General features: G+C 55.2%; 1 protein-coding gene across 3 annotated transcripts in view; it reads left to right on the top strand.

Annotated features, from left to right (window-relative positions):
* Positions 1–21,815, top strand: part of BICRA (BRD4 interacting chromatin remodeling complex associated protein) — a 67,201-nt gene extending 45,386 nt beyond the window's left edge. The window contains exons 3-15 of one of the 3 annotated variants that reach the window (XM_036742455.1): positions 637–682; positions 777–819; positions 1,096–1,161; positions 6,481–8,460; positions 8,781–9,032; positions 13,322–13,972; positions 14,290–14,464; positions 14,774–14,889; positions 16,214–16,275; positions 17,115–17,263; positions 18,271–18,365; positions 18,873–18,975; positions 19,594–21,815. In XM_036742455.1, coding sequence (XP_036598350.1) covers positions 642–682; positions 777–819; positions 1,096–1,161; positions 6,481–8,460; positions 8,781–9,032; positions 13,322–13,972; positions 14,290–14,464; positions 14,774–14,889; positions 16,214–16,275; positions 17,115–17,263; positions 18,271–18,365; positions 18,873–18,975; positions 19,594–20,720 — 4,860 coding nt within the window. In that variant the 5' untranslated portion in view covers positions 637–641 and the 3' untranslated portion in view covers positions 20,721–21,815. Of the gene's footprint in view, positions 1–636; positions 683–776; positions 820–1,095; positions 1,162–6,480; positions 8,461–8,777; positions 9,033–13,321; positions 13,979–14,289; positions 14,465–14,773; positions 14,890–16,213; positions 16,276–17,114; positions 17,264–18,270; positions 18,366–18,872; positions 18,976–19,593 lie in introns of all 3 variants that reach the window. The other 2 variants (XM_036742457.1, XM_036742456.1) reach the window with 2 other exon arrangements.
* The last annotated feature ends 1,452 nt before the right edge of the window (positions 21,816–23,267 follow it).

The raw sequence follows: 23,267 nt of genomic DNA, 5'->3' as shown, positions 1-23,267 counted from the left end.
AGATGGGGCTGCTTTTAGAGTTAGAAATGCAGGGTTTGAATTCAGCCTCCGCCACTTACTGCCTGTGTGACCTTGGATAAGTCACCGCAGTGCCACAGCCTCAGTTTCCCCTTCTATAAAATGCCTTCCCCAATGGGGAGAGAGAAGAGCAAAGCACCTTGCAAGTGTAATCTCATTTGATTGTCACCACTATCGTTATTCCTGTTTTAGAGATGAGAAAAATGAGGCTGAGAGGTTAAAGAACCTCAGGTATCTGGGGCAGGAGCCCGGAAGTTCATCCACCCAGCCACCAAGTCCCCTGGCAGGAGCGGAGATGTTCTGGGGGTGGGGGCTGCCTGAGACACACAAGGTCCAGCACTAAACCTCTGTCTCTCTCTCTCCCCTCCTCTCCTTCTTCCTTTTCCCCTTTTTCCCTGACCTGCTCCCTCTCTCCCTCCCCCCTCCCCCTCCTCTTCCTTTTCCCCATTCTCTCTCTCTCTCTCCCCTCCTCTCCCCCCCCCCCCCGCTGTCTCTTCCCCTCCTCCCTCCCTCCTCCCTCTCCTCTTCCTTTTCCCCATTCTCTCTCTCTCTCTCTCCCCCTCTCCTCCCCCCTCCCCCCCTCCCTCCTTTCCCCTCTCTCTCCCCTTCCCCCTCCAGTGGAGATGGATGATGAGGACGGGCGATGCTTGCTAGACGTGATTTGGTGAGTTACCTACACCCGTCCCGTACCTGTTGGGTGGGCGTTCCCTTTTCCCCATTCCCTGTTCTCACTCAGGTTCTCCCTTTTTTCCTTACAGTGACCCTCAGGCCCTCAACGATTTTTTACATGGATCAGAGAAAGTAAGTCGTGGGTTGGGGGCTCTCGGGGTGGGGGTGGGGGTGGTGCAGTGAGGAGGGGGCAGAGCCGGGCAGAGGGCTAGCTAGACCAGCAGGCTTGTCGTCTCCCTTTCCTGGTGACCTCTTTCTGGAAGGCATGGTGATGAGCTCCCCGTCCCCCCTCCCCCCAAATCAAAGCCATCCTCTCCTTAGAAGACAGACCTGTGTTGTAACTCAGGGGACCGGCCTCCTCACCAGACCTTTGACCTTTGGCCTGCGATCGGGCGGGTGTCTTTGCAGATTGACAGCGATGACCTTTTGGATAACACGGGGGAAGCCACAAGTGCCTTCTTTGAAGGGGCTGGGGTGAGTGGCCTGGGGGGTGGGTGGAAGGATGGGGTGTCGGGGGGGTGGGGAGCCCTGGGGAGAAAGGAAGGGGCCCAGCCCCCCTTCCCAAGGAGAGAGGAACAAGGCAGCAGGAAGTCGACCAGAGACAAGGGTGAGCGCAGATAGCATGCCCGTGGCTGAGGGAAGGATTGGTGGACAGTGCCTGGCAAACCTTAACTCACTAAAATTTTACTGGCTATTATTATTATGGCAAATTGAACCCATGAGGGGATGCCTTGCTTTGAGTAGAATCTTGCGGTCATGCTCTTTAATCCGCAAAACAAGAGTCCTATGTGACACAGAGGGTAAGGGTGCCAAACTTGGCAGTGAGAAGGCCTGAGTTCGAATTCTGCCTCAGAGACTTACTGTGTGACCCTGGTCAAGTCAATCTCTCTGGGCTTCAGTTTCCTCATCTGTAAGATGAGCGGTTTGGATTCCATGGCTTCTGACATCCCTCCCAGCCCCAGTGTATAGTCCTCTGATCATATGCCCTATGTCATTTGTGGCCCCATGACGTTACAGCCTGTTGTAGCAAATTGTCTGGGATGAGCCTGCCTCTTGTGTGTGTGTGCACACGTGCGTGTGTGTGTGTGTGTGTGTGTGTGTGTGTGTGTTTTCAGCAAGGACACCACCAATGCGTAGGCACCATTCAGATTTTACATGGATAAAAAAGGTATATCGATCTCCGCATTTATTAAGTACCTACTGCATGCCAGGCAGAGTTCTGGGTGCTTACTACATAAAGAGGAAACGAGCTTTCAAAGAGCTGGTGTTTTATTGTGATTGATATGTACTTAAATAAACATAACCAAAGTTAATATAAATCTGAGGTAAAAAAATGGGGTGCTAATTAGCATTTGGAAAAGTAGGTTGGGACCAGGTTGTGAAGGGTTTTGAGCACCAAATAGAAGAGTTTGTTTTTGATCCCAGAGGTATTAGGGAGCTGTTGCAGTTTATTGAGCAGGGAAGTGATTCCTTTTAGGAAGATCACTTTGGCTGCTGTATGTTGGGTTGATTGGAGGCTGGGGAGACTTGAAGCAGGAAAATGTTTTGAAAAGTGATCTCTGAATGCCTTTAAAACTGGGTTAACTTCTAAGTGTCCCTTTCTTTCTTCCTTCCTTCCTTCCTTCCTTCCTTCCTTCCTTCCTTCCTTCCTTCCTTCCTTCCTTCCTCTTTCCCTTCCTTCCTTTCTTTCTTTCTTTTTCTTTCTTTTTCCCCAGTATCTATTTGGTTAGGTCCAATAGTTCTTCCCATCTCCCATCTTCTGACATGCCTACCGTACTTCCTCAGGCAGCACCCTGGGTTCCAGGGCAATCCAAATGTGGAGGTTCTGTTGTTATAACTGATGAGAGGAGATTGCCACAGAAACTCTTCGCAACATCTGTTCTACTTCCTCGTCGCCCTCAGAACATCATCTCCAGGTTTCCTCTGCATGATCCAACGGTCATAGGCTTCAGCTGATGTCACCCACGTTTGGCCGATGAGCTCGTACTCTAACATGGTGCAGCCAAAAGTTGAGGTTTCTGAGTTCCTTCTGAGTCCTTGTTGGGGCGACTGTTGGGTATCTCTAAGCTGTTGCTGGTAACAGTTAATATCTCTACTTTTGTCCCTTTCCCCTTTTCCAGCATCCATAATTCTATCCAGTTGATAGAGTTGGAGACACTATGGTCTCTCATAGCATCATCTTCTCTTTCTTTATACCCTTTTCTAATTTGGCATTGGCCTTTGTTCTAACCAGTCACTCGTCTGATGACATACATGGCAGCTAGTTTGATCCCCAGTCTTTTCCAGCTGCGCGCTCTCTCTTTCCTTGTATTGTAATGTGTGCTCACCATATCCAGTTCCTTCCAAATTCCCAGAGGTTACGACAGAGGAACAGGAAGTTCCCAAGTGATCGATAGAGCCTTTGGTTTCTTCTTGTTTTGTGCCCCCTGAAGAGCATTTGCCTCCCTCCCTCTGCAGCCAAAGCATTCTGTGAGGCTTGGATGTCCATTCCAGCTCCCATTTCTGTAGTGCCACAATCAGAAACCCCCTGAAGTGGGGGGCACCAAATGCTGGGGGTGGAGGCAGAAAGACTTGGGTTCATATCTGGCTTCTGAAACCCTGGCAAACCCCTCTGAGCCTCAGCTTCCCCCTCTGTAAAGGAAAATGACGATGCCTCCCATCTCCATTGCACACATTTGTTGTGAGGCTCACACGACTCCATATGTATCCGGGGCTTTGCCGGGTTTACAGCCCTCTGTGAAGATCGACTCCCGTCGTTAACAATAACGATCTTTAATTAATTGTTAATTAGCATCCCCACTTCATAGCTTATTTAAATGGCTTTACCTAATCACTTGACTCCATTATGTCCGACCCAGACCTTTGCTGTGTCTCTAATGATTCCCTAATTCTTGTGCTTAAAAAAAAATTCATTTTTATTAATCTCTTTTGTTTTCTCCATCACTTTTTTTTGCGGATATATCCTTTCCTCCTTTGTCATTTTTGTGTCCAATTCTCCATGACCCCAAATTGGGGTTTTGTTGGCAGAGATACTGGAGTGCCTTTCCTTCTCCAGCTCATTTTACAGATGAGGAAACTGAGGCAAACAGGGTGAAGTGACTTGCCCAGGGTCACACAGCTAGGAAGTGTCTGAGGCCACATTTGAACTCAGGAAGAGGAATCTTCCTGACTCTGGGCCCTAGCTGCCCTTCCCTCTGCCCTATCCATGGAGCCATCTCTTGTAGCAGTGAATGCAAAAGAAAAACCAGAGTTCAGTAGAACCAAGTCTGGAGACGATGGTAAAGGCACTCACTGTTCCTCATCCGTAGGCCCCCGCTTCTGCAGAGAGGGGAAGCGGGTACATTTTCCCATCTCTTCTTCAGGGCTGAGCGTGGCCATTATAATGACTCAGCACCCCCTTTCTTTATTTGTGTGTTCTCGCCGTAGTTTGTGTCATAGAAGTTTTCCCCATTCTTTATTTCTTAGAGCACAGGAGGTCATTTCCTGTTGCATTTATGGGCTTCAGTGGGTTTGGCCATTTTTTGGTTTTGGTTCTTTTCTTCTTTTGGTCATTGACTTCCTTGGAGGGGATACCCAGCGGTGGGATGTGTGACTCCAAGGGAGTGGATGCTCTCTCTGCCCACCCGACCCTTTTTAAAAAGCATTTTGCTTTCTGGCACACAAGCCTGTGTTCTTTCTGTTGGGGGCTGCTCCTTGCTCTCAGGTTCTGGGTTTTTACGATCCTGGGATGGAGGAGACTCAGGGAAGGCCGTGGCCAAGCAGCCAGCCAGGTCTGGGGCTGGGGCCAATGAGCCAACCACCGTCAAGCCCAGGCTGAATTGTGGGTCCCTGAGGACAGCAGCGTAGAGTGCCCACAAATCTCCAGGTGAGGCCGGTGACTGCTGCGGGGTGGCCCAAGGCATCTTTGCTTCTGACACAGCTGTGGCATTTTTTGTGCACACGCCAGGCGAGCGTGAATGAGGAGACATCCGTCATCTCCCAACAAAGGGCTTCTCCACAGCCAGGAAAAACCCTCTGCAAACCCGAAAGTGCCCCAGAAGTGCTTGTGGAGTTTATTATCAGTCAATTATTCTCTCTCTACCTAGACTCTCTCTCTTTCCTACTCCGGTCCCTGTCATTGAATGTATCCATCAATTTACAAGCATCTATTAAGCTCTTACTGTGTGCCAGGTGCTGTTCTGAGCGCTGGGGATACAAAGAAAGGCCCTTAGTGCTTTTGTCTTTTGTGGACACAGCAGGAAACTTCACCTAGCAAAGAATCAACCTCGGGTTATTTTTCATCTGTTCCCTGGGTCGCCGTGGCATAAAAATAATAATCCAGCAGCCAACCTTTAGGGGGTGAGCTTCTCTCTACATGTAAGAGAATCAGGTTTGATCTGCCTGGCCCTGGAGCACAGGGGGAGAGGTCTGGGGCAGTTCTGCTTGAAAAACTTCATTAGTGATTAGAGCAGGGCAAGAGGGGCTGCGGTAGGTAGTGAGCTCCCCTGGCCCAACAGACAACTCAATGACCAGTGTCCGAATGTTCAAGTGTGGATTAGGCTCAGCGCTCTCCAGGGTCCTGAGATCTGAGTCCGAATCTCTGGGCTCTGGAAGTGGCCACTGCCTGTGTCTGGACTTCATTTTCCTCAGCCATCAAATGAGGGGGTTGGGTTGGTTCTTTATGGGCCCTTCCACCTCTGTGGATCTGTGATTCATAGGAAGCCATGTGATCTGGCAGGGGGAGTGAGCTGGATTTCGAATCACGGAACCTGAGCTCAAATGTCACTCCTTGGAGTAAGCGTGAGCAGATCTCAGTTCTCCGGGCCTCAGTTGTCTGTCAGATGGGGGTGGGGATAGATGGCCTTAGGGGTCTCTTTCAGCTCTCAGCATGTGACCAGTGACCCTTCTTCTATAAGATTGAGGGCAGACAGCTTGCTCTCTACCAGTCGGACTCCAAAACCTGGTGCTGGCGCTTGAGGCTCCTACGGTCTAGTTAAGGGATGAGATATCATCCTGGCTGACTCTTAATACATAATATTTATTACATGAGAAGTACATTATTAGAGTAATTCCTCCAAAAACGCCACGTGGGGAAAGATCAATACGAACTGTGGACATCAGGGAAGGTTTCATGGAGGAAGTGGCATTTGATCAGGGCCCCCCCACTCCCTGCCATCCCCCACCCCCAACCTGGAGCCTTCCTTTATAAGCTGAGTAGGAATTCAGTGCAGGAGGGAGCCCTGTGACTCTGGGTCCAGAGTGAGGCAAGTATGGGGTGTGTTTAGCAGCCTTTTTTTTTTTTTTTTGCTAGTGGCATGTTTTACTTAAAAAAGCACCAGAGGATAAGTTCATTTAAATCTTCTGATGCTTCTCCGAATTCCTCATGTTCACTATTTCTTATAGCAATGATGTTAAGATAATAGGTTAAGTAGTGGAATAAAAAATCACCCCCTAAGTCAACAGCATTTCCACATGGCAGTAATACGGTTCAGAGGGAAATGACAGAAAGGGAGGTTTGTCTGAATGAGCGCAGCGGAAGGGGAGGCCGGAAGGACAGCCTGATGCCAGGTCCGGAGGAGCCGTGGATGCCAGATGGAGGTGCTTGTGGGCAGTAGGGAGCCATCAGTGGATTTGTAGCTGAGGAGTGGCATGATCAGACCCATGTATGGTCCGTGACCTGGGATGTTGAGGATACTTGTGGTCAGCCCTGCCAGACCAGAGAGGGGCAGGGGGGTGAAGATGGCCCCTGAGCCAGGCTCACGTTCTAACCTGACTCTTTTTTCCTCCCCATCTTTGCCTCCTCTCTGTCTTCAGCTCCATGTTCAAGAAGCACCAGGCAACCACTTGAACCCAGAGCCCAGCCAGCCTGCGACCAGTGTGGACCTGGACTTCCTGGAGGATGATATCCTGGGCTCTCCGTCCGCCGGGGGTGGCGGTGGTGGCGGAGGCTCAGGGGGTGCTGAGCAGCCATGTGACATCCTTCAACAGAGCCTGCAGGAGGCCAACATCACGGAGCAGACGCTGGAAGCCGAGGCTGAGCTGGACCTGGGCCCCTTCCAGCTGCCTACTCTGCAGCCGGCCGATGGCAGCGGGGCTGGTGGGGCCGGCGCTACAGCGGCCGCCGGAGCCCAGGCTCTGTTCCCTGGCAGCGCAGACCTCCTCGGCCTCCAGCCACCGGCTGTCTTAACGCACCAAGCCCTGGTGCAGCCGCCTGACGTGGTGAACGTGAACAAGGCCCTCAGCGTCCAGCCCTTCCTGCAGCCCGTCGGCCTGGGCAACGTGACCCTGCAGCCCATTCCTGGCCTTCAGGGCTTGCCCAATGGCAGCCCCGGGGGCGCTGCAGCTGCTGCCCTGGGCCTAGCGCCCATCCAGGTGGTGGGGCAGTCTGTGATGGCCCTCAACCCACCAGCCCCCCAGCTCCTCGCCAAGCAAGTGCCCGTGGGGGGCTACCTGGCCCCAGCAGCACCGGCTGAGCCTGGCCCTGTGACGCTGGCCTCTGCTGGGGTCTCCCCGCAAGGGGCTGGCCTGGTCATTCAGAAGAACCTTTCAGCTGCCGTCGCCACCACTCTGAATGGGAACTCGGTGTTTGCTGGGGGTGGGGTGCCTGGGACAGCGGCCGCAGGTGGGGCTGCAGGCCCGGGGGGCCAGCCGCTGGCGGTGGCCTCGGGCCTAGGGGCCTCCTCCCTGGTGCCGGCCCCCAACGTGATCCTGCACCGAACCCCAACGCCCATCCAGCCCAAGCCAGCGGGCGTCCTGCCCCCGAAGCTCTACCAGCTCACACCCAAGCCTTTCGGCACTGCTGGCGCTACACTCACCATCCAAGGTGAGACGGGCAGTCTGCCCCAGCCTCCTAAGGCTCCCTCCAATCTGACCTTCATGGCTGCGGGCAAGGCGGGCCAGAACGTGGTGCTGTCTGGCTTCCCGCCCACACTGCCAGCCAACGTCTTCAAGCCACCTCCGGCCACAGTGGGCAGCACGCCGGGCACCTCGGCAGCCCCTCCGCCTGGCACCCTCAGCAAGCCCATGAGTGTCCACCTCCTCAACCAGGGCAGCAGCATCGTGATTCCCGCCCAGCACATGCTCCAGGGCCAGAACCAGTTTCTCTTGCCTGGAGCCCCCACCGTCCAGCTCCCCCAGCCCATCTCGGCCCTCCCTGCCAATGTGGGAGGGCAGATCTTGGCTGCTGCGGCTGCCGCTCCCCACACTGGGGGCCAACTCATCGCCAATCCGATCCTTACCAACCAGAACCTGGCAGGGCCTCTCAGCCTGGGCTCCGTGTTAGCCCCCCACGCCGGTGGCCACGGGGCTGCCCACATCCTCTCAGCCGCGCCCATCCAGGTGGGCCAGCCCACCCTCTTCCAGATGCCTGTGTCCCTGGCTGCCGGCAGCCTGCCCACCCAGAGCCAGCCAGCCCCCGCCGGCCCCACCGCCACCGCCACCGTCCTCCAGGGGGTCACACTGCCCCCAAGTGCTGTGGCCATGCTCAATGCGGCTGAAGGCCTGGTCCAGCCTGCGACGGCCCCGGCCGGGAGTGAAGCAGCTCCCGTGCTCACTGTGCAGGCGGCCCCCCAGGCCCCTCCCACCGCCCAGGCAGTGCCTCCTGTGGCCCCGCTGCCACTGGGCCTGTCGCAGCAGCCACCACCTCCAGCCCCACAGGCCCCAGCCCCCACACAGCCCACAACTCCCCAGCCAAGCCCCAGCCTGGCCTCCAGCCCTGAGAAGATCGTCCTGGGACAGCCAGCTACCACCACAGCCGTCATCACTCAGGAGTCCATGCAGATGTTCCTGCCCCAGGTAACCAAAAGGGTTAGGGGGGCAGGGAAGGCAGGACAATGGGGAAGGGGTTGGTGAAGATCCTGGGGAGATGAGGAAGAAGAGGAGACAGGCGAACAGGGGATGGACAATGTGATAGCGGAAGGGAAGCTCAGTGGGTCAGGGGCTGGTGCCCCCGGCAGGAGGAGGGGCACCCGAAGGCCGGCTCTCAGAGGCCATGCTGTGTCAGACCTGTGCCTAGGGCAGCCCCTCGGGGCCAGGGGGCCAGGCCAGTGTCTCTGGGGGTGGGGAAGCCTGTCGGCAGGCAGGGATTTCTGACCCTTTGGGGGCTGTTTCAGAAGGAGAGGAGCCAGCAGCCCCCGTACCTCCCGCTGCCCATGGAGGGCGCCCACCTCTCCCTGCCTCTGCCCGCCTACAGCGTCGCTGTCTCAGCCCCCAGCACCTCGAGCAGCGCACCTGCCTCTGTCATAGTCAGCAGCGGCACGGGCCAGCCGCAGGCCCGTGACCCCGCCCCGGGCACCCCCGACACCAAAGGAGCCGGCCTCATACCTCAGTTTCCCACCAGCCAGACTCCCCCGGCCCTGCCCCCCCAGGTAGACCCCAGCCCCACTTCAGCTGTCCATCCCCCATGTCCAGGCAAAGGTGGGGGGGCACTGGGTTTCTTCTGTTTTTTTGGGGGGGGTTGCTCCTTTCCCTTTCGCTTCACGCTCTGCTCTTTATACCTCTGTCGCTTGCTTGGGAGGGCAAAGAAGCACTTGTTCATTCATTCAGCACATTTGCTGAGGCCCTACTGTGTGCTCAGCTCTGTGTTAGACATAAGGGGACAGGAAGGAGACCCAAGGGATTCAATTCCCATTCATGAAGTGGATACTACAGTCATTGAAGCCTCAGGGATAGAAAGACTTGGGTGAGGGAGATAATAAAACCTCTGTGGAGAGAAGTACGGTATGGGTGCTGCTGCTGGATGTGAAGTCCGACGACCCGGGTTCAAATCTCAGCCCTTCCACTTGATAGTTGTGGGAATTTGACATGTCCCTTTAACCTCTCCGTGCCTCAGTTTCTTCATCTGCAAAATGAGGAGGAAGCTTTAGAGCTCTAGCTCTAGGCCCAGGCCCAGGCTCAGGCTCAGGCTCCTGTGGATGGCAGGAGGAAGGGGAGGTCATATGGCATCCTAGGAATACTTGAGCAGCAAGGCAGTGAGCTTCCTTAGCTGGAAGGGTCAGGAGAGACTGCCCAGAGGAGGCTGGAGAACCCAAAGTGTGGATGGGAAGGCCAGAGGGCTCTCCAGGTACGGGGCACAGGGACTGGGAAAATGGAAGGGATACTTATGGAAGGTCATCCAGTTTGGCTGGGCATAGTTTGACCACAAAATTAAGGCGCAGCCCCCACTTAGATGGTGAGATGAGGCTTATACACCCTCAAAGGTTCAGTTCTGGAAGCATTTATTGAGCACCCGCTGTATACAGAGGCCAGAATGACCCTGGTGAATGAGAGGGCCATAGAATGTTTCAGCTTGGCTAAATGTAAGATTGCTTGTTGAACCAGCAGATGAATCTGCAAGCACCTAATGTGTGCCAGGAGCTGTGAATGCAAATACAGTGAAGGAAGCAGTGTCTGTTCTCAGGGAATATTGAAGAGGAATGGGAGATGAGGGCGGAAAGAGTGGAAGGCATGAAGGCTGGATGAGGGCGTCTGACCTTTCCCCAAGTCATTTTGTGAACAAAGGTGTAACCAGTAGGCTTCTCCTATTTTCTGGTTTTGGAGACAAATAGCCAGACAGCAGTTTGTTTGAAAAAGATTTGGGAGATTGAGTGTGAATCACCTGCCTTGAGAAGGCTGCCATCTTGGAACATGTTGAGAGGCATGGCTTCCAGCTATGAGAACGTTGGACTCCCCTGGTCAGCCTACAGGTTGACCACTATTGTCGGTTCTGGACCCCAGATTTTAGAAAGACTTTGACCACCTGGAGCATCCAAAATGGGCAAGGACAAGGCTGGCAAAGAGCTTGCACCCTAGGCCACCAGAAGATAGGTGGAGGCAACGGGATGTTTAGCCTGGAGATGATAAGACTTGGGGAGGCAAGGGCATAAAAACCATCCCCAAGTCTTGAAGGACTGTCTCTGGGAGGTTACGCTTGTTCTGCTCATAGAAGGAACAAAGAGAGGCAGGTTTAGGTCAATGCTTTGTGCTGTCTCGTCACGGCCTGGGCTGTCCTGGGAGGTAGTGGCATCCCTCCCATTAGGGGCCCAATAATTCCTTCTCCACTAAGACTTGGATTGGATGGCTGGGCCATATCCAGCAGCACCATTAGTATCATACTTTCCTCTACGGAGGTGTCATTATCTCCATCCCTCCAGGGGGAGACAGTGCCGCTGGACCCCACCCAACTAGGAGACATTGTGATTCTCTGGTTTACACAATGTGTGCAGGGCATTGTGCTAAGCTCTGGGCCTACAGAGCAGCCCCTGCCCTCCACGAGCCCACGTTCTCATGGGGGAGATGTTGTGTACATAGGAAATAATGTTACCACGGGCAGGGTCAGACATCAAAAGGGGCAGCAGGTTTTGAAGAAGGAAGGTAATGATTAAAGCTTGAGATGTGTTCAATCTGAGATGCTGGTAAGAGTATCCTAGAGCTAGAAGAGACCACAGGGCTTAACCACCCCAGCTAGCCATCTCAGAGGGAAACTGAGGCCCAGAAGGGAGAAGTGACTTAGCCAAAGTCTTGTCACCTGGGGATCTGGAGACCTTAGTGGACCACAAGCTTACCATGCAGGTACAATGTGAAGCGGCAGCCCTCAAAGCTAATGGAATCAGAGGCTGCCACACAGAACAGTCAGTCCATCAGTAAGAATTTATTAAACACCTGCTGTGTTCCAGGCACTGTGCTTAAGTGCCTGGGGTACAAAGAAAGACAAAAGACAGTCACTGCCCTTAAGGAGCTCCCAGTCCAGCGGGGGAGACAGCACACAAACAGCCGTGGACAACCAAGCTCTTATATCCTGTGTATATAGGAGGTAATCAACCAGCAGAGGGCTATTATCGAGTTTGTCTAGAAGGAAGTTGTTGGTGATCTTGGTGAATGGAACCGTACAGATGCCCAGGCACAAGTGTACACGTTTATACAAGTGTGCACACTTGCCCGGTGCTGAGCGCATAGTAGGTGTACTCCAGTATATGTCCGTTGGCTGTCATGTACAGACGTGTGTGTTTGGATACCTGAAACAGTACAGATGTACAGATTCACACCCATTCGCACACCAGCCATTCAGCTAATGAGAATAAGATCTGACACCTGCTTTTCTTGTTTGGTCCTCACTACAATCCCTTGAGGGTGGGTACTATCACCCTCCCCAATTAACAAATTAGAACACTGAGACTCAGCTAGGAAGTTAAGTGTTAGCTCTAATCAGATTAAGTGATGACTCTAATAAGATTAAATTTAATCCAATTCCTGGGTTCAAAAAGTCACTCTTACTAGTACAAGACAAGAGAGGCATGGTCAGAGGGTGGGAGCATGGAACCTGGAACCTTAGTCTTAGAGGGGGTGAGCAGTGTGGTGGGGCAGGGCCCCCACCCCACCCACCAGGCAAATGTGACCTTGGGCAGCCCCAGTGGCCAGGACCTCAGGGGTGCTGGTGTCTCTGGTCTCTGGCCACACAGGCCATCCTACCCTACTCCAGGTAGGGGCACAGATTAGAAAGGATCCAGCTAAGCCAGGGGGTGTCTTGAGGAGGGCACCCAGGCTGGTATAGCCCTCCGCTTATTGGGCACCTGCCAGACCCAGATGCACATATCCTGTGGCTACGAGGGGGAATCCCCAGCTCGCCCAGTGGAATCTCTATCCACATGATTCTCAGCCACCCAGAGCAGCCCTCTAGAGACATATCTTGAGGCTGCAGCTCGGGCCCAGGTGACAGATCTCCATCCATCCCTTGAGTGGGAAGGGGCCTTCTTGGATTGATAAAGCCCAGGAATCCCCAGGAACCAAGTCAGGGGGTAGAGTGGGAAGACTTGAGCTCTGGACCTGGGTTCAGATCCTGCCTCTGCCTCATGTGATGTTGGACAAATCACTCCCTGACTCAGCCCCAGTTTTTTGCCCTGCACACTAGAGGGGTGGGGAGTGGGGGAGGGAGGGATTCTACCTTCTGGTTGTGTATCTATCGGGTGGTCCTGTGAGGCTGGGGGATGGTTCTTGGCAGCCACATTTTGGGTGGCAGACAAGGAGTGACTAGCATAGGGCATGAGGGGTCTGTGGGACAGGCACACAGACACACGGGCTTAGGAAAGGATGAAGACAGAACACACACAAACACATGCAGACACATTGGCCAAGGAGGAAGAGCTCCATCTCCTAGACCACACTCTCCAGGTGTGCACATCTGTCTCCAGGCATGTCTCCCCTTGACTGGGCTAGGATGGTGGGGGGAGGGGGCCGACATCTCATCTGTATTTCCTACCCCCACCCCTACTCTGCTGCTCTCTGCTGCCCCCTCTCTTCCCCCCCACCCCCACCTCTGCTTCAGGGTTCTCTCTTTTGGTGGGGCATAAGAGGGGCACAGGGGAAAGAAAGGTGGAGGTGATGGGGCAGGCTGAGTCTATGACTCGAGGTACAGGGGAGGGGTCGGCTTATGGATAGGGCTCTGGAAGGAGTGGGGGGGGGCTGTTATGTGGGATGATGGTCTGGGGAAGAGAGGAGGAAACAGAGATGGGCTGTAGATGGAGGGGGTGGGGGGTGATGGTAGGTGGGGGCCATATTTTCCAGGGGGAGGGTGCTCCCACAGAACTACCTGCTGTGGAGGGAATTCCGATTTTTCATTGGATGGATGGGGAAGACGAGGAATCCAGGACTGACTTGGCTTTTTCCCCCTTCTTTTGTCCAGATCTCAGCCGCTCAGCAGAAAGTCCCAGGGGCTTCCTCATCCCCATCGCTACCTCACCCGCCACCACTGGGCGATAGCCCTCACCTGCCTTCCCCCCACCCTGCCCGGCCCCCTTCCAGACCCCCTTCTCGGCCCCACTCCCGTCCACCTTCCCAGCCCCAGAGTGTGTCCCGGCCGCCCTCAGAGCCTCCTCTGCACTCCTGCCCACCGCCTCAGCCCCTGCCTGGCCTCTTTGTCATCCAGAACCCCCTGGGCCCTTCCTCCCATGGGGCCCCCACTCCCGCCCCTGCCACAGCCCCGACTCCCCCTCTTCGGCCCCCCTCTCAACCCCCCGAGGGCCCTGCACCTCCCCCTCCACACCTGCAGGTGCAGTTAGCGACCACCACCTCCGATGCCACCTCCAGGCTGCCTGCCTCAGCACCCCCTGATGCCCCTCACTCAAATTCACCCCACTTCCAACTCCAGTTTGCCCCAAGCCAAGTGCCCCTCAAACCCCCCACACCCACACCAGCGGTCCACCTTGCCCCAGAGCCCCCTCCACAGCCTCCAGCCCCCCCGCCACCGAGGACCTTCCAAATGGTGCCCGGCCCATTCCAGGCCCTGGCCACTCCAGCGGCCCAATCCAAGCCACTCCTGGAGAGATTCCACCAGGTGACGGTGAGGGCATGGGGCCAGGGGAGGGGCCCAATCACTCAATTCCCTTGTCCCTTCTTTCACGCCCTGCCTCCGAGCAGGATCAGAAACCATTTGGGCTAACCCCCTCCTTATACTAAGGAGGAAACAGGCCAGCAAGTTGACCCCCCCCCCCCTCGCCCCGCCCTGCCCAATCCTAACAGAGCCTCGATTCATGCTCTGGGATCTCAAGGCAGCACACTTCTCATATGGCCTCCATCGGGTGGCCCTGGGGGTCCTGTGTCCTACCCTCCTCTCCTCCCCACAAGCTTACCTCTTCTCCTTTGTGCCCCCAGGTGCCATCTGGCCTCATTCTCCAGAGTAAAGCTGCAGGTCCCCCAGCCACCCAACAGACCCCCCCAACCCTGGGCCCCCTTGCCAGCCCAGCCCCCTCCATCCTGGTTAGTGGGCAGGCCCCACCCGGAGCCCAGGCCACCTCCACTCACCCTCCTGCCTCAGCAGCCAGCACGGGTATGTGGTAGACTTGGGGAGGGGGTGGAGGGAAGAGGCAGGGGCCGGTGGAGGCAACCAGGGAAAATGTCTAGGGGAAAGAAGGTGGAAAAGACAAGGGAGGCCCTGATCTAAAGGGGAGATGTGGCCCTACCCTTAGCAGGAGCCTGGAATCTGCAGTTGGGGGTAGGGGAGGGCTCACCCAACCTTTTGGAGGTCTTTCTCCAGAGGCCTATAGTGTGTGTTGCCAGAAGCAGAGCCAGTGCTGGGTGCAGAGGGAAGAAGGGAGGCTTCTCGGCTGGTGACTGTCCCCCTGTCCCCACTCCTCAGCTGTCTCTTCATTGATCTCTGCAGAAAGCAAAGTGTTTGGCAGTAGCGTTCCAGCCTTGGGCGGGGCCAAGGTGGGCACGGGGCAGGGAAAGACGTCTGGCCCATCTCCGGGGCAGGTAAGAGCTGCTGAGAGATTGCCCCATTGGCCAGAGCCTGGAGACCATAGACCCGGGCATAGAGTCAGGTGAATGTGAAGGAGGCAGGCCTCAGAAGTAGTCAGAGACAAGCCCAGAGATGGGCAGAATGTGGTCATTGATCGAGGAAGGCTGAAATGGCTGCTGAAGTAATCTGGGATAGATAGGCCCCTGACCTGTTGGATAGGAGCACTGGATCCAGAAAGAGGCCATCTGATCAAATTTGATAAGTAGGAGCCCTTGGGTCTGGTCCAGGATGGAGGCGGCCCAGCCAGCGGCAGGTCCCATAGAAAAGGTTTGAATGGAGCCCAGTATGACAGCCAGAACACGGTTTTAGGCCTCATTGAGAGAAGCAGAGAATCCCTAACAGGGAGGTGGTATGGTCATCCCCCGGACCTCTGCCCTGGCCAGACCACATTTGGAACTTTAAGGACAGCGACAGCCAGGGAAGGGTGACCACGATGGCATGAGGCTCAGAGACCTCACCACGTTAATTTCTGACAAAGGAACTAGTCACATTTAGCCTGGAGAAGAGATTTTTTAGTGGGGGCGGGACAGAATTGCCATCGAGTCATTGAGTTATGTCAGAAATTGCAAAGAAGTAAAGCTTGGCTTGATGTTAAGGGGGAGCTTTCTAACAATAGCAACCCACCCCAGAGTGAAATGGGCATCTACCCTGGGGAATGCAGAGCCCCTCGAATAGCTGGAGGCCTTCACACATTGATCCGTTGGGGATGTCTCCTTGGGCACCAGCTGGATTAGAGGTTCTGAATCCTCCAGAGACATGCAGAGACAGGCAAAGGTAGATAGATAGATAGATAGACAGATAGAGAGACAGACAGACAAACAGACAGACAGACGTAGAGATACCAACATGGGGTGAGCCCCACCTGGCCTAGCTGGGCCCCCCTCAATGCCATCCCCCCACCCCCATCCCACCTCTCCCCAGCCTAAGATCATTGCCATGAGCCCAGGGCCCAGCCCAGGCCTTCCCAAGGGGCCCCTGCAGATCCAAGTTGTGGGGAAGGGGCTCCCCCAGCTGGGGCCTAGCCCCCCTGCCCAGGTGAGATCATCTCTTTCCCCATTCCCTTCTTGAGTGCCTGAATCTCAAGGCCCATTGGTCCCCTCTGACCTTCACCCTCTCTTCCCAAGCCAGGAACACATCTCTGACTCTCTCTTGGGGTTCCAGCCTGAGCTGGTAGGGTGTGGTGGGAAGGGATGAAGTGGGGAGTGGGGAAACAGGGAAACATTCAGAGATCCCCTGGATAGACTTTCATCGTCTCTTTCCCCTCCCCTCATCCCCAAGTATGAGAGCAAAGTGGGCAACCTGAAGAAACCTGCCACCGTACAGCCCAGCAAGGAGGCCTGGTGAGTGGGGGCTGGGGCTGGGGCCAAGGGTGGATGATACAGGCAGAAGGAATGTCCTTGGCTTCTCTGGGCCTCAATGTCTCCTGGTCTCTCTCTTCTGGGTCTCCCCTCTTTTAAAATTTGTTCCCACTAGAATTTTTTCTAATTATTTTTATCAAGGCCTCGTGTTATTATTGTCATCTCCAAATATACCCCTTGCCCTCCCCTCCCCATTGAACCATACCTTGTAACAAATATTAAAAATGGAAGAGAAGAAACCAGTCCAGCAAAACCAACCAGCATGGCCGCCATGGCTGATGGTATATGCAGTGTCGCACTCATGGTCTCCCGCCTCTGCAGAGAAGGGAGGGAGGGCCTTTTCTCATTTCTTCTAGCACTAGCTCGTATGTGATAGTTAGTGTTCAGTTTTGTGGGGTCTTTTTGTTTTTTCAGTTTATATCATTCATTTTAGTAATTATCAGTCAATCATTAAGTGCCTACTGTGTGCCAGGCACTGTGCTGAGCACTGGGGATAGAAAGGAAGGGAACAGACTGTTCTGCCCCCTGGGAGCTTATAGTCTAATGGAGAGTCGACATTGGAGCAGCCATGTCCAAATGTGGTCTGTGTTGGTCCTGCTCCCTTCACTGTATCCGTTCATCTACATTTTCCTAGGTTTCTCAGAATTCTTCATGTTTGTTACAAGGCATTAATTATGTTACGCCCCCATACCACCGTTTGCTTAGCCAGTTCCCAGTGGAGAGGCAGCTACTTTGTTTCCAGTTTTTTACTCTCTATTTGGTGGGGGGGAGGCGCTGCCGCCTTTCTCCTTGTCCCACTGGTCTTACTCCTTTTCCCCCAGCTTTCTGGAGCACCTGCATAGGCATCAGGGCTCTGTGCTGCATCCTGACTACAAGACAGCCTTCCCATCCTTCGAGGATGCTCTGCGCCGCCTGCTGCCCTATCATGTCTACCAGGGGGCCCTGCCCTCTCCTCACGACCACCGGCGGGGTGAGGATCTGCCGGGATTGCTCTTGGGGGCCTTCCTGGTCCCCTCCACTCCTGACCATGTGAGGGGAAGGACCCCCCCAAGATTGTCACACCCTTGCGCTCTCACGTATACAAGAGAGGTTTTGCTCTGAGGTTCCTTCCGGCTGTAGATTTGTGATCCTAGGTCACTTAGTCTCTCTGGGCCTGTTTCCTCATCTGCAAGTTGAGGCAGTTGAATTAAGCAGCCTCTGAGGTCCCTTGTGGCCCCAGAGCTTGTTCTGGTGGTCCCTCTGACTTGAGGTCAGTGTCCACCATGAGGACCCTCATATCTCCCAGTCCACTCACAAGAATGAAAGACCCTCTGTAGTGACCCTCCCACCCCTGGCCACAAAAAATGGTGAGGCTTGGCAAGGCTGGGAAGGCTTTGGAACAGGGTCTGTGGAAACACCCTGGGGAAGCCCCCAAGAGAGGCACGATGCAAGCACCCCAGAGGGTCTTAGGCTAGGGAATCAGGGGCCAGAGGGCCTACAAACCTGCCTCATGCCCTTGTCTCATCATGTGGCTGGCAGAGGAGAAAGCCTGCAGTGGGGGTTCCCAAGAGAGGAAGAATCCGGGAGTACTATTGTGGGAGGTTTGAATGGGTTGATGACGGTGAGTTCTGTGAAAAGAGGGATGAATTTGGCATCTGAGGCCCTCGATTAGAATTCTGGTTGTACCACTTTCTCACCTGTATGACCTTAAGCAAGTCACTTGAATTCTCTGGCCTCAATTTTCCTCATCTGTGAAATGGGCCTGTTGGTTTCTGAGGTTGTGACTTGGTGATCCCTCTCCTGACCCTTCTGAGGGTTTGCGTCCCTGGCATTGCTGAGGGTCACTGCGGGGCAGGGGGAGAGGAGTGGTCTGCTTACTTAGAGACGATAAGAGACCGCCCCCAAGAATTTCTTTCTCCATCACCATGTATGTGAAAGACACATGGTGAAAAGGAGAGAGAGATAAGTGTTTCTGTGCCTGTCCCCTCTGTCCGGCAGTGGATGAAGAGTTTGAGACTGTTTCCACACAGCTGCTGAGACGCACTCAGGCCATGCTGAATAAGTACCGCCTGCTTCTCCTGGAGGAGTCTCGGGTAGGCCCCCACTCCCCCACCCACCCTTTGCCCCAGGGGCTGCCTGCCAGGACTGGAGGAGGCATCAGCATTCAGAGCCTCATGAGAGGCAGACCAGACATTTCCTGAGGAAATCCCTACAGGCAGAATGTTGCTGTGGCACATCCCCGTGGACCTGGATTCAAATCCCGGGCCTGATGCTTCCTGCCTGTGTGACCTTTGGCAGATTGTTTAATCCCCTTGGGTCTCAAGTCTCTCCTGGGTATAAGGAGGGGGCCAGACTAGCCGGCCTCTGAGGTGCCTTTGAGCCCTGGATGGAGGATCCTTGGACTCCAGTGTTCCGTCAGGCCCCGTAGCCTTGTGCTTGACTCAGGCAATGCCACACCACGTGTGCCAGTGGGAGGAGTGGGTTTGGATGCTTACCCCTCAGAGGGAGGGGAGGAATCCCGAAGGGCCAGGAGGCCCAGCTTTGCCGCTCGGTGACGTTGGCTGTGCCGCCTCTCACGCTCTGGCCCTTGTCTCCCCCAGAGGGTGAGCCCTTCTGCAGAGATGGTGATGATTGACCGGATGTTTATCCAAGAGGAGAAAACCACACTGGCCCTGGACAAGCAGCTGGCCAAGGAGAAGCCTGGTGAGCATGGGCTCTCGCCCCAGGATCCCCCCAGCCTGCAGCTGTGGCCTCCGCCTGGGCCCTGGCCGCCTGGGCTCCCCAACAGGCCCATCTGTTCCCTACCTTTTCCACTAGGACGTGTGGGGAATCACCTCCTCCTTGGAGAAAAGGGAGGGCTTTCCTTCTCTTCTCTATCCCCCTGCCCCAGCCACGTGCCCCCGCCAGCTTTCTTGTTCTTTCTCCCTGTGATCTAAAGGAGTGGGGGGCAGGTGACTGAATGAAAGCTATCCCAGAGGCCCGAAAAACTCCATCAGGTAGCAGGATTTTATTCAGTTCAGTCCCACAAATATTTAAATATACCTTGAATGCTGGAGGGGGCATGAGGTTTATGCCTGCCCTCATGGAGCTCATGGTCCAGGAGGTGGATCACTGCGATCTAGGTTAGGTACCCGGTATACATAATGGGGGCTGTTGACCCATTTCTCTTTTGAAAAAGGCCCAATGCTGGATTCCCGTGGTACCCTGAACCGCAGAGAGAGGGGCACTCAGAAAGGAGGGTTGGAAGGCAGACCCTCCTCTTGGAGCTGGGGCAGAGGCCTCTCCCCCTAATGCCCATCTTCTTCTCCTTACCCCTTACAGATGAGTACGTGTCTTCCTCCAGGCCCCACGGCCTCCCCGTCTTGGGATCAGAGAGCCACGGTGCCCACCGGCTCTCCTGCACCCCAGCCCACCCTCCGCTCTCTTCTTCCTCCTCGGGGGCTCCAACTCAGCTGCCCCCACACCCACCCACCAAGTTGGTGATTCGGCATGGTGGGGCAGGTGGCTCTCCCTCTGTGACCTGGGCCCGGGCTTCCTCCTCATCCTCCTCCTCTTCTTCCTCCTCTGGGGCTTCTTCCCTGGATGCCGATGAGGATACGCCCCTGCCGTCCCGGAGCCGCCCGCCCATCAAAACCTACGAGGCTCGGAGTCGAATTGGCCTCAAGCTGAAAATAAAGCAGGAGGCCGGACTCAGCAAGGTGGTCCATAACACAGCCTTGGACCCCATCCACCACCCCTCTCCAGGACCCAAGGGGACAGAGCCCCCAGCCCCGCTGCCACCTCAGGCCCCAGCCCCAGCCCTGGCCTCTTCGGGCCAGATGAATGGGACAGTGGAGCACCCCCCTGCACCCACGGATCGGAAGCCAGCCCCACCCACTTCTCAGTGCCCCAGGCTGCCCCTCCGCAAGACCTACCGGGAGAATGTGGATGCCTTTAGCAGCTGCCGGGCCGGGGCCCCCCGAGCAGCCACAGCAGGGAGCCCGGCTCCAGCCCCGGCCCCAGCCCCCCTCATCAAATCGGACGACACCACCAGTGGCCTCATCCGGGAGCTGGCCGAGGTGGAAGATGAGTTGTACCAGCGAGTAATGAAGGCAGCCCCGCTAGAGGTGGTGACCCCTGGGGCTGGGGCCGGAGCCGGGCCTGGAGGGGAGCCCACTTGGGAGGCACCTCCCTTGCCACCAGCCAAGAGGCGCAAATCGGAGTCCCCAGATATGGACAATGCCAGCTTCTCGAGCGACAGCCCCCAGGATGACTCTCTGACAGAGCACCTGCAGAGTGCCATTGACAGCATCCTCAACCTCCAGCAGGCGGCCCCTCAGCCCTCGGGCCGGACTGCCAGTGGCCCCTCATACCCCCACCCGGCCACCTCCCCGCCCCTGCACCGGCCTGACGGCTACCTGGGCCCCAGCCACAACGGGGGCCTGGGGGCCAGGACGTTGAATAGATAACAGCAGAGTATCTCCCCCTGCCCTTCCCTCTGTCCCCTCCCAGCCCATGGTCCCCTGCAGACAACCCTGAGGACCCTGGGGGAGATCACTAGCCCGCTGCCCCCAGGGAGGGTCAGGTCAGGGTTCACCCCTCTTCCTCCCTGCCCCCAACCAACTTGCTGTTTCTTTTCTAAGTTATTCAATTTATCAATACCCTGCCCCCCCAACCTGGCTCCAGCCCCAAAACACTAAGAAAGGAGGTGGGGGGGGCCGTGGAGCAAGCAAGCAAGGTCCCTGGGTCTCTGGGTGGCCCCTCGGGGCCCCCCAGCACCCACACCCTGTGATCTCAGTAGGTCCTTGGGTTCTGCTCCAGCTCCGGGGGAGGGGGAAGGAGGGGACACTGATTACTGCCACTGTGTGTACGTCTGTGTGTCTGTGTGTGAGAGAGGAAGAGAGAGCGGGAAGTTTTAAAGAGTTGGGAGAGGACCTTAGGGACCATGGAGTCCAGAGAGAGGAAAAAGGATTTATCAAGAGCCTGCTATGTACCAGGCACTGTGCTAAGTGCTTCACAAATACTAGTGGACTTAGAGCTGGGAGGGACCTTAGAATAAGCCATCTACTTTAGTGCCCTTGGGAACCTGAGGCCCCATCACAAGGAGGGGACTTGTCCAAGGTCACATTGCGGTGTGTCAGGAGTAGCATTGGAGTAGAACTGTCCCCTAGCTTGCCAGATTACTTGCACCACCGTGCCTCCCACTGTGTCTCTTCGTGAAGGGGGCGGTCTTTTCTAGCCCTCAGAGGAGCTCCGTGTGTCTGTGTCCATGTGTGTGCCTGTGCGTGTGTGTGTGCGCGCGCGAGCGAGTGTGTGTGCATGTGTGTGTGCGTGCTGCCCCCCACCCCACCCCAAATCAGAGAGTCTCCCAAAGCCGAAGCAGACCACTCTATCTTACCACCCTTTCAGCCCTGCCCTTCCTCCCACCCCACTGCCGGGCTTTGACATCTCGGAGACAAACTAGTACTGTAACATATTTTGTACTGTATTTATTGTGTATAACGATTTTTTAAGGAATCCTGTACATTTAGTATTCCCCTGTAAATTAAAGCCAGTCCTCTTTTTAAGCCGGGATCCGTGCCCTGCCCCGTCTCCACTCCCTTCTTTCTGGTTTTCCCACTTGGGGTAGGGATGGGGGGGGGGAGCTCTGGGAGGGGATTTGGGGGGAAGGTCTGGGAGGGGGACCTCTCCTTTGCATCTCTAAGGGAGGAGGGTAGTGACTGATGGGCTGACAGAGACCAGGAGAAATGGAAACATGAGGAAATACGGAGAAAGCCCAGGAAATCATCATGGCTGATTTTCCATAGCTTTCAGAGCTTCCCTGCTGAACAGAGAAGCCCTAATCTCTATGTGATCTCTTATCTCCACTTGACAGGGAAGGAAACTAGCTTAGGTTAAAATGACTTGCCCAGAGTCACCCAGCAATTAAGCAAAAGCCACAGACACACTTGACCTGGGCAGAAAACGTATGCAATGTTCGGCCGGGGTAGCCATTCCCTCCCCTGTGAGAAGAGGGAGATGGATTTTCTTGGGGGTGGAAGAAGGGGGGGGGGGGCGGAGAAGTTCCTAAGCTTACATCAGAAATACTTATGAACTGGTACAGATTTGGCGGGGGGGGGGGGGGGGGGGGTACTTCATCTACCCTGGAAGCTGAAGCTGGAGCTCTCTGCCAAAAGCAAACTGGTTATCTATTTTTGACTGCTCTAAATTACCTTTTGAAGAGTAAAAATGGTAGAGGAGACAGTGAGGCTGCTTGATTCTGGCCATTAAGGAGGAATGCACTGCAGCAGCAGAATTGTGGGTGTGATGGTTTGGGCTTGTGACCCCTGCTTCTGGGGGAGGCTGAGAGGCTGCTGGACTCCCAGTTTGGGAGTTTTGGGCTACAGGTCTGGCAGCCAATCAGGTGTCCCCACTGAGTTTGGCACCTGGCACCTCCCAGGAGTCTGATGGCCACCAGACTGCCCCAAGTGGATCAAAATGTCCCAAACAGGTCAGGTCAAAGCCCCCATGCTGATCAGCAGGTGGACCAGGAATTGCTAGCCTGGCCCAGATAGGAAAATGCAGTCTCCGAAAGGGGGATTGGGGGGATGGAAGAAATTGAGGGGAATATTTGATGGGGAAATGACCGTATGATCTTGGAATCAGAGGCAGAGAAAGAAGGGCAATCCAGGCTCTCGATTTGGGGAGCATGGATGGAGTGGGCAGATGACCCTCCGTGGCCCTGGGCAAGTATCTTTGGACCTTAGTTTTTTCATATAAGATGAGAATTAGCCATTAAGGTCCCTCCCAATCCCATCTATGATAACAAGGGATTCCAAGAAAGGCTAAGTAAGTAGGATTCTGTACCCAAAGATTTTGCTGGAGAAGCTGATGGGAAACTCTGTTGGATTTGATACTGAAGCAAACAATCCCAGTTAGGAAAAAGCCAGGAGCTATCTAGAAAAGACCAATGAATATGCTTAGGGAGCATCCCAACCGGGTAATCAGGACTTCAGAGTTCTCATCTGTAAAATGGG

Source organism: Trichosurus vulpecula, chromosome 2, assembly GCF_011100635.1.
Source record: "Trichosurus vulpecula isolate mTriVul1 chromosome 2, mTriVul1.pri, whole genome shotgun sequence".
NCBI classification, from domain to species: domain Eukaryota; kingdom Metazoa; phylum Chordata; class Mammalia; order Diprotodontia; family Phalangeridae; genus Trichosurus; species Trichosurus vulpecula.
Note: the sequence above shows the minus strand (reverse complement) of the source record. Positions and strands in the feature narration are given on the sequence as shown.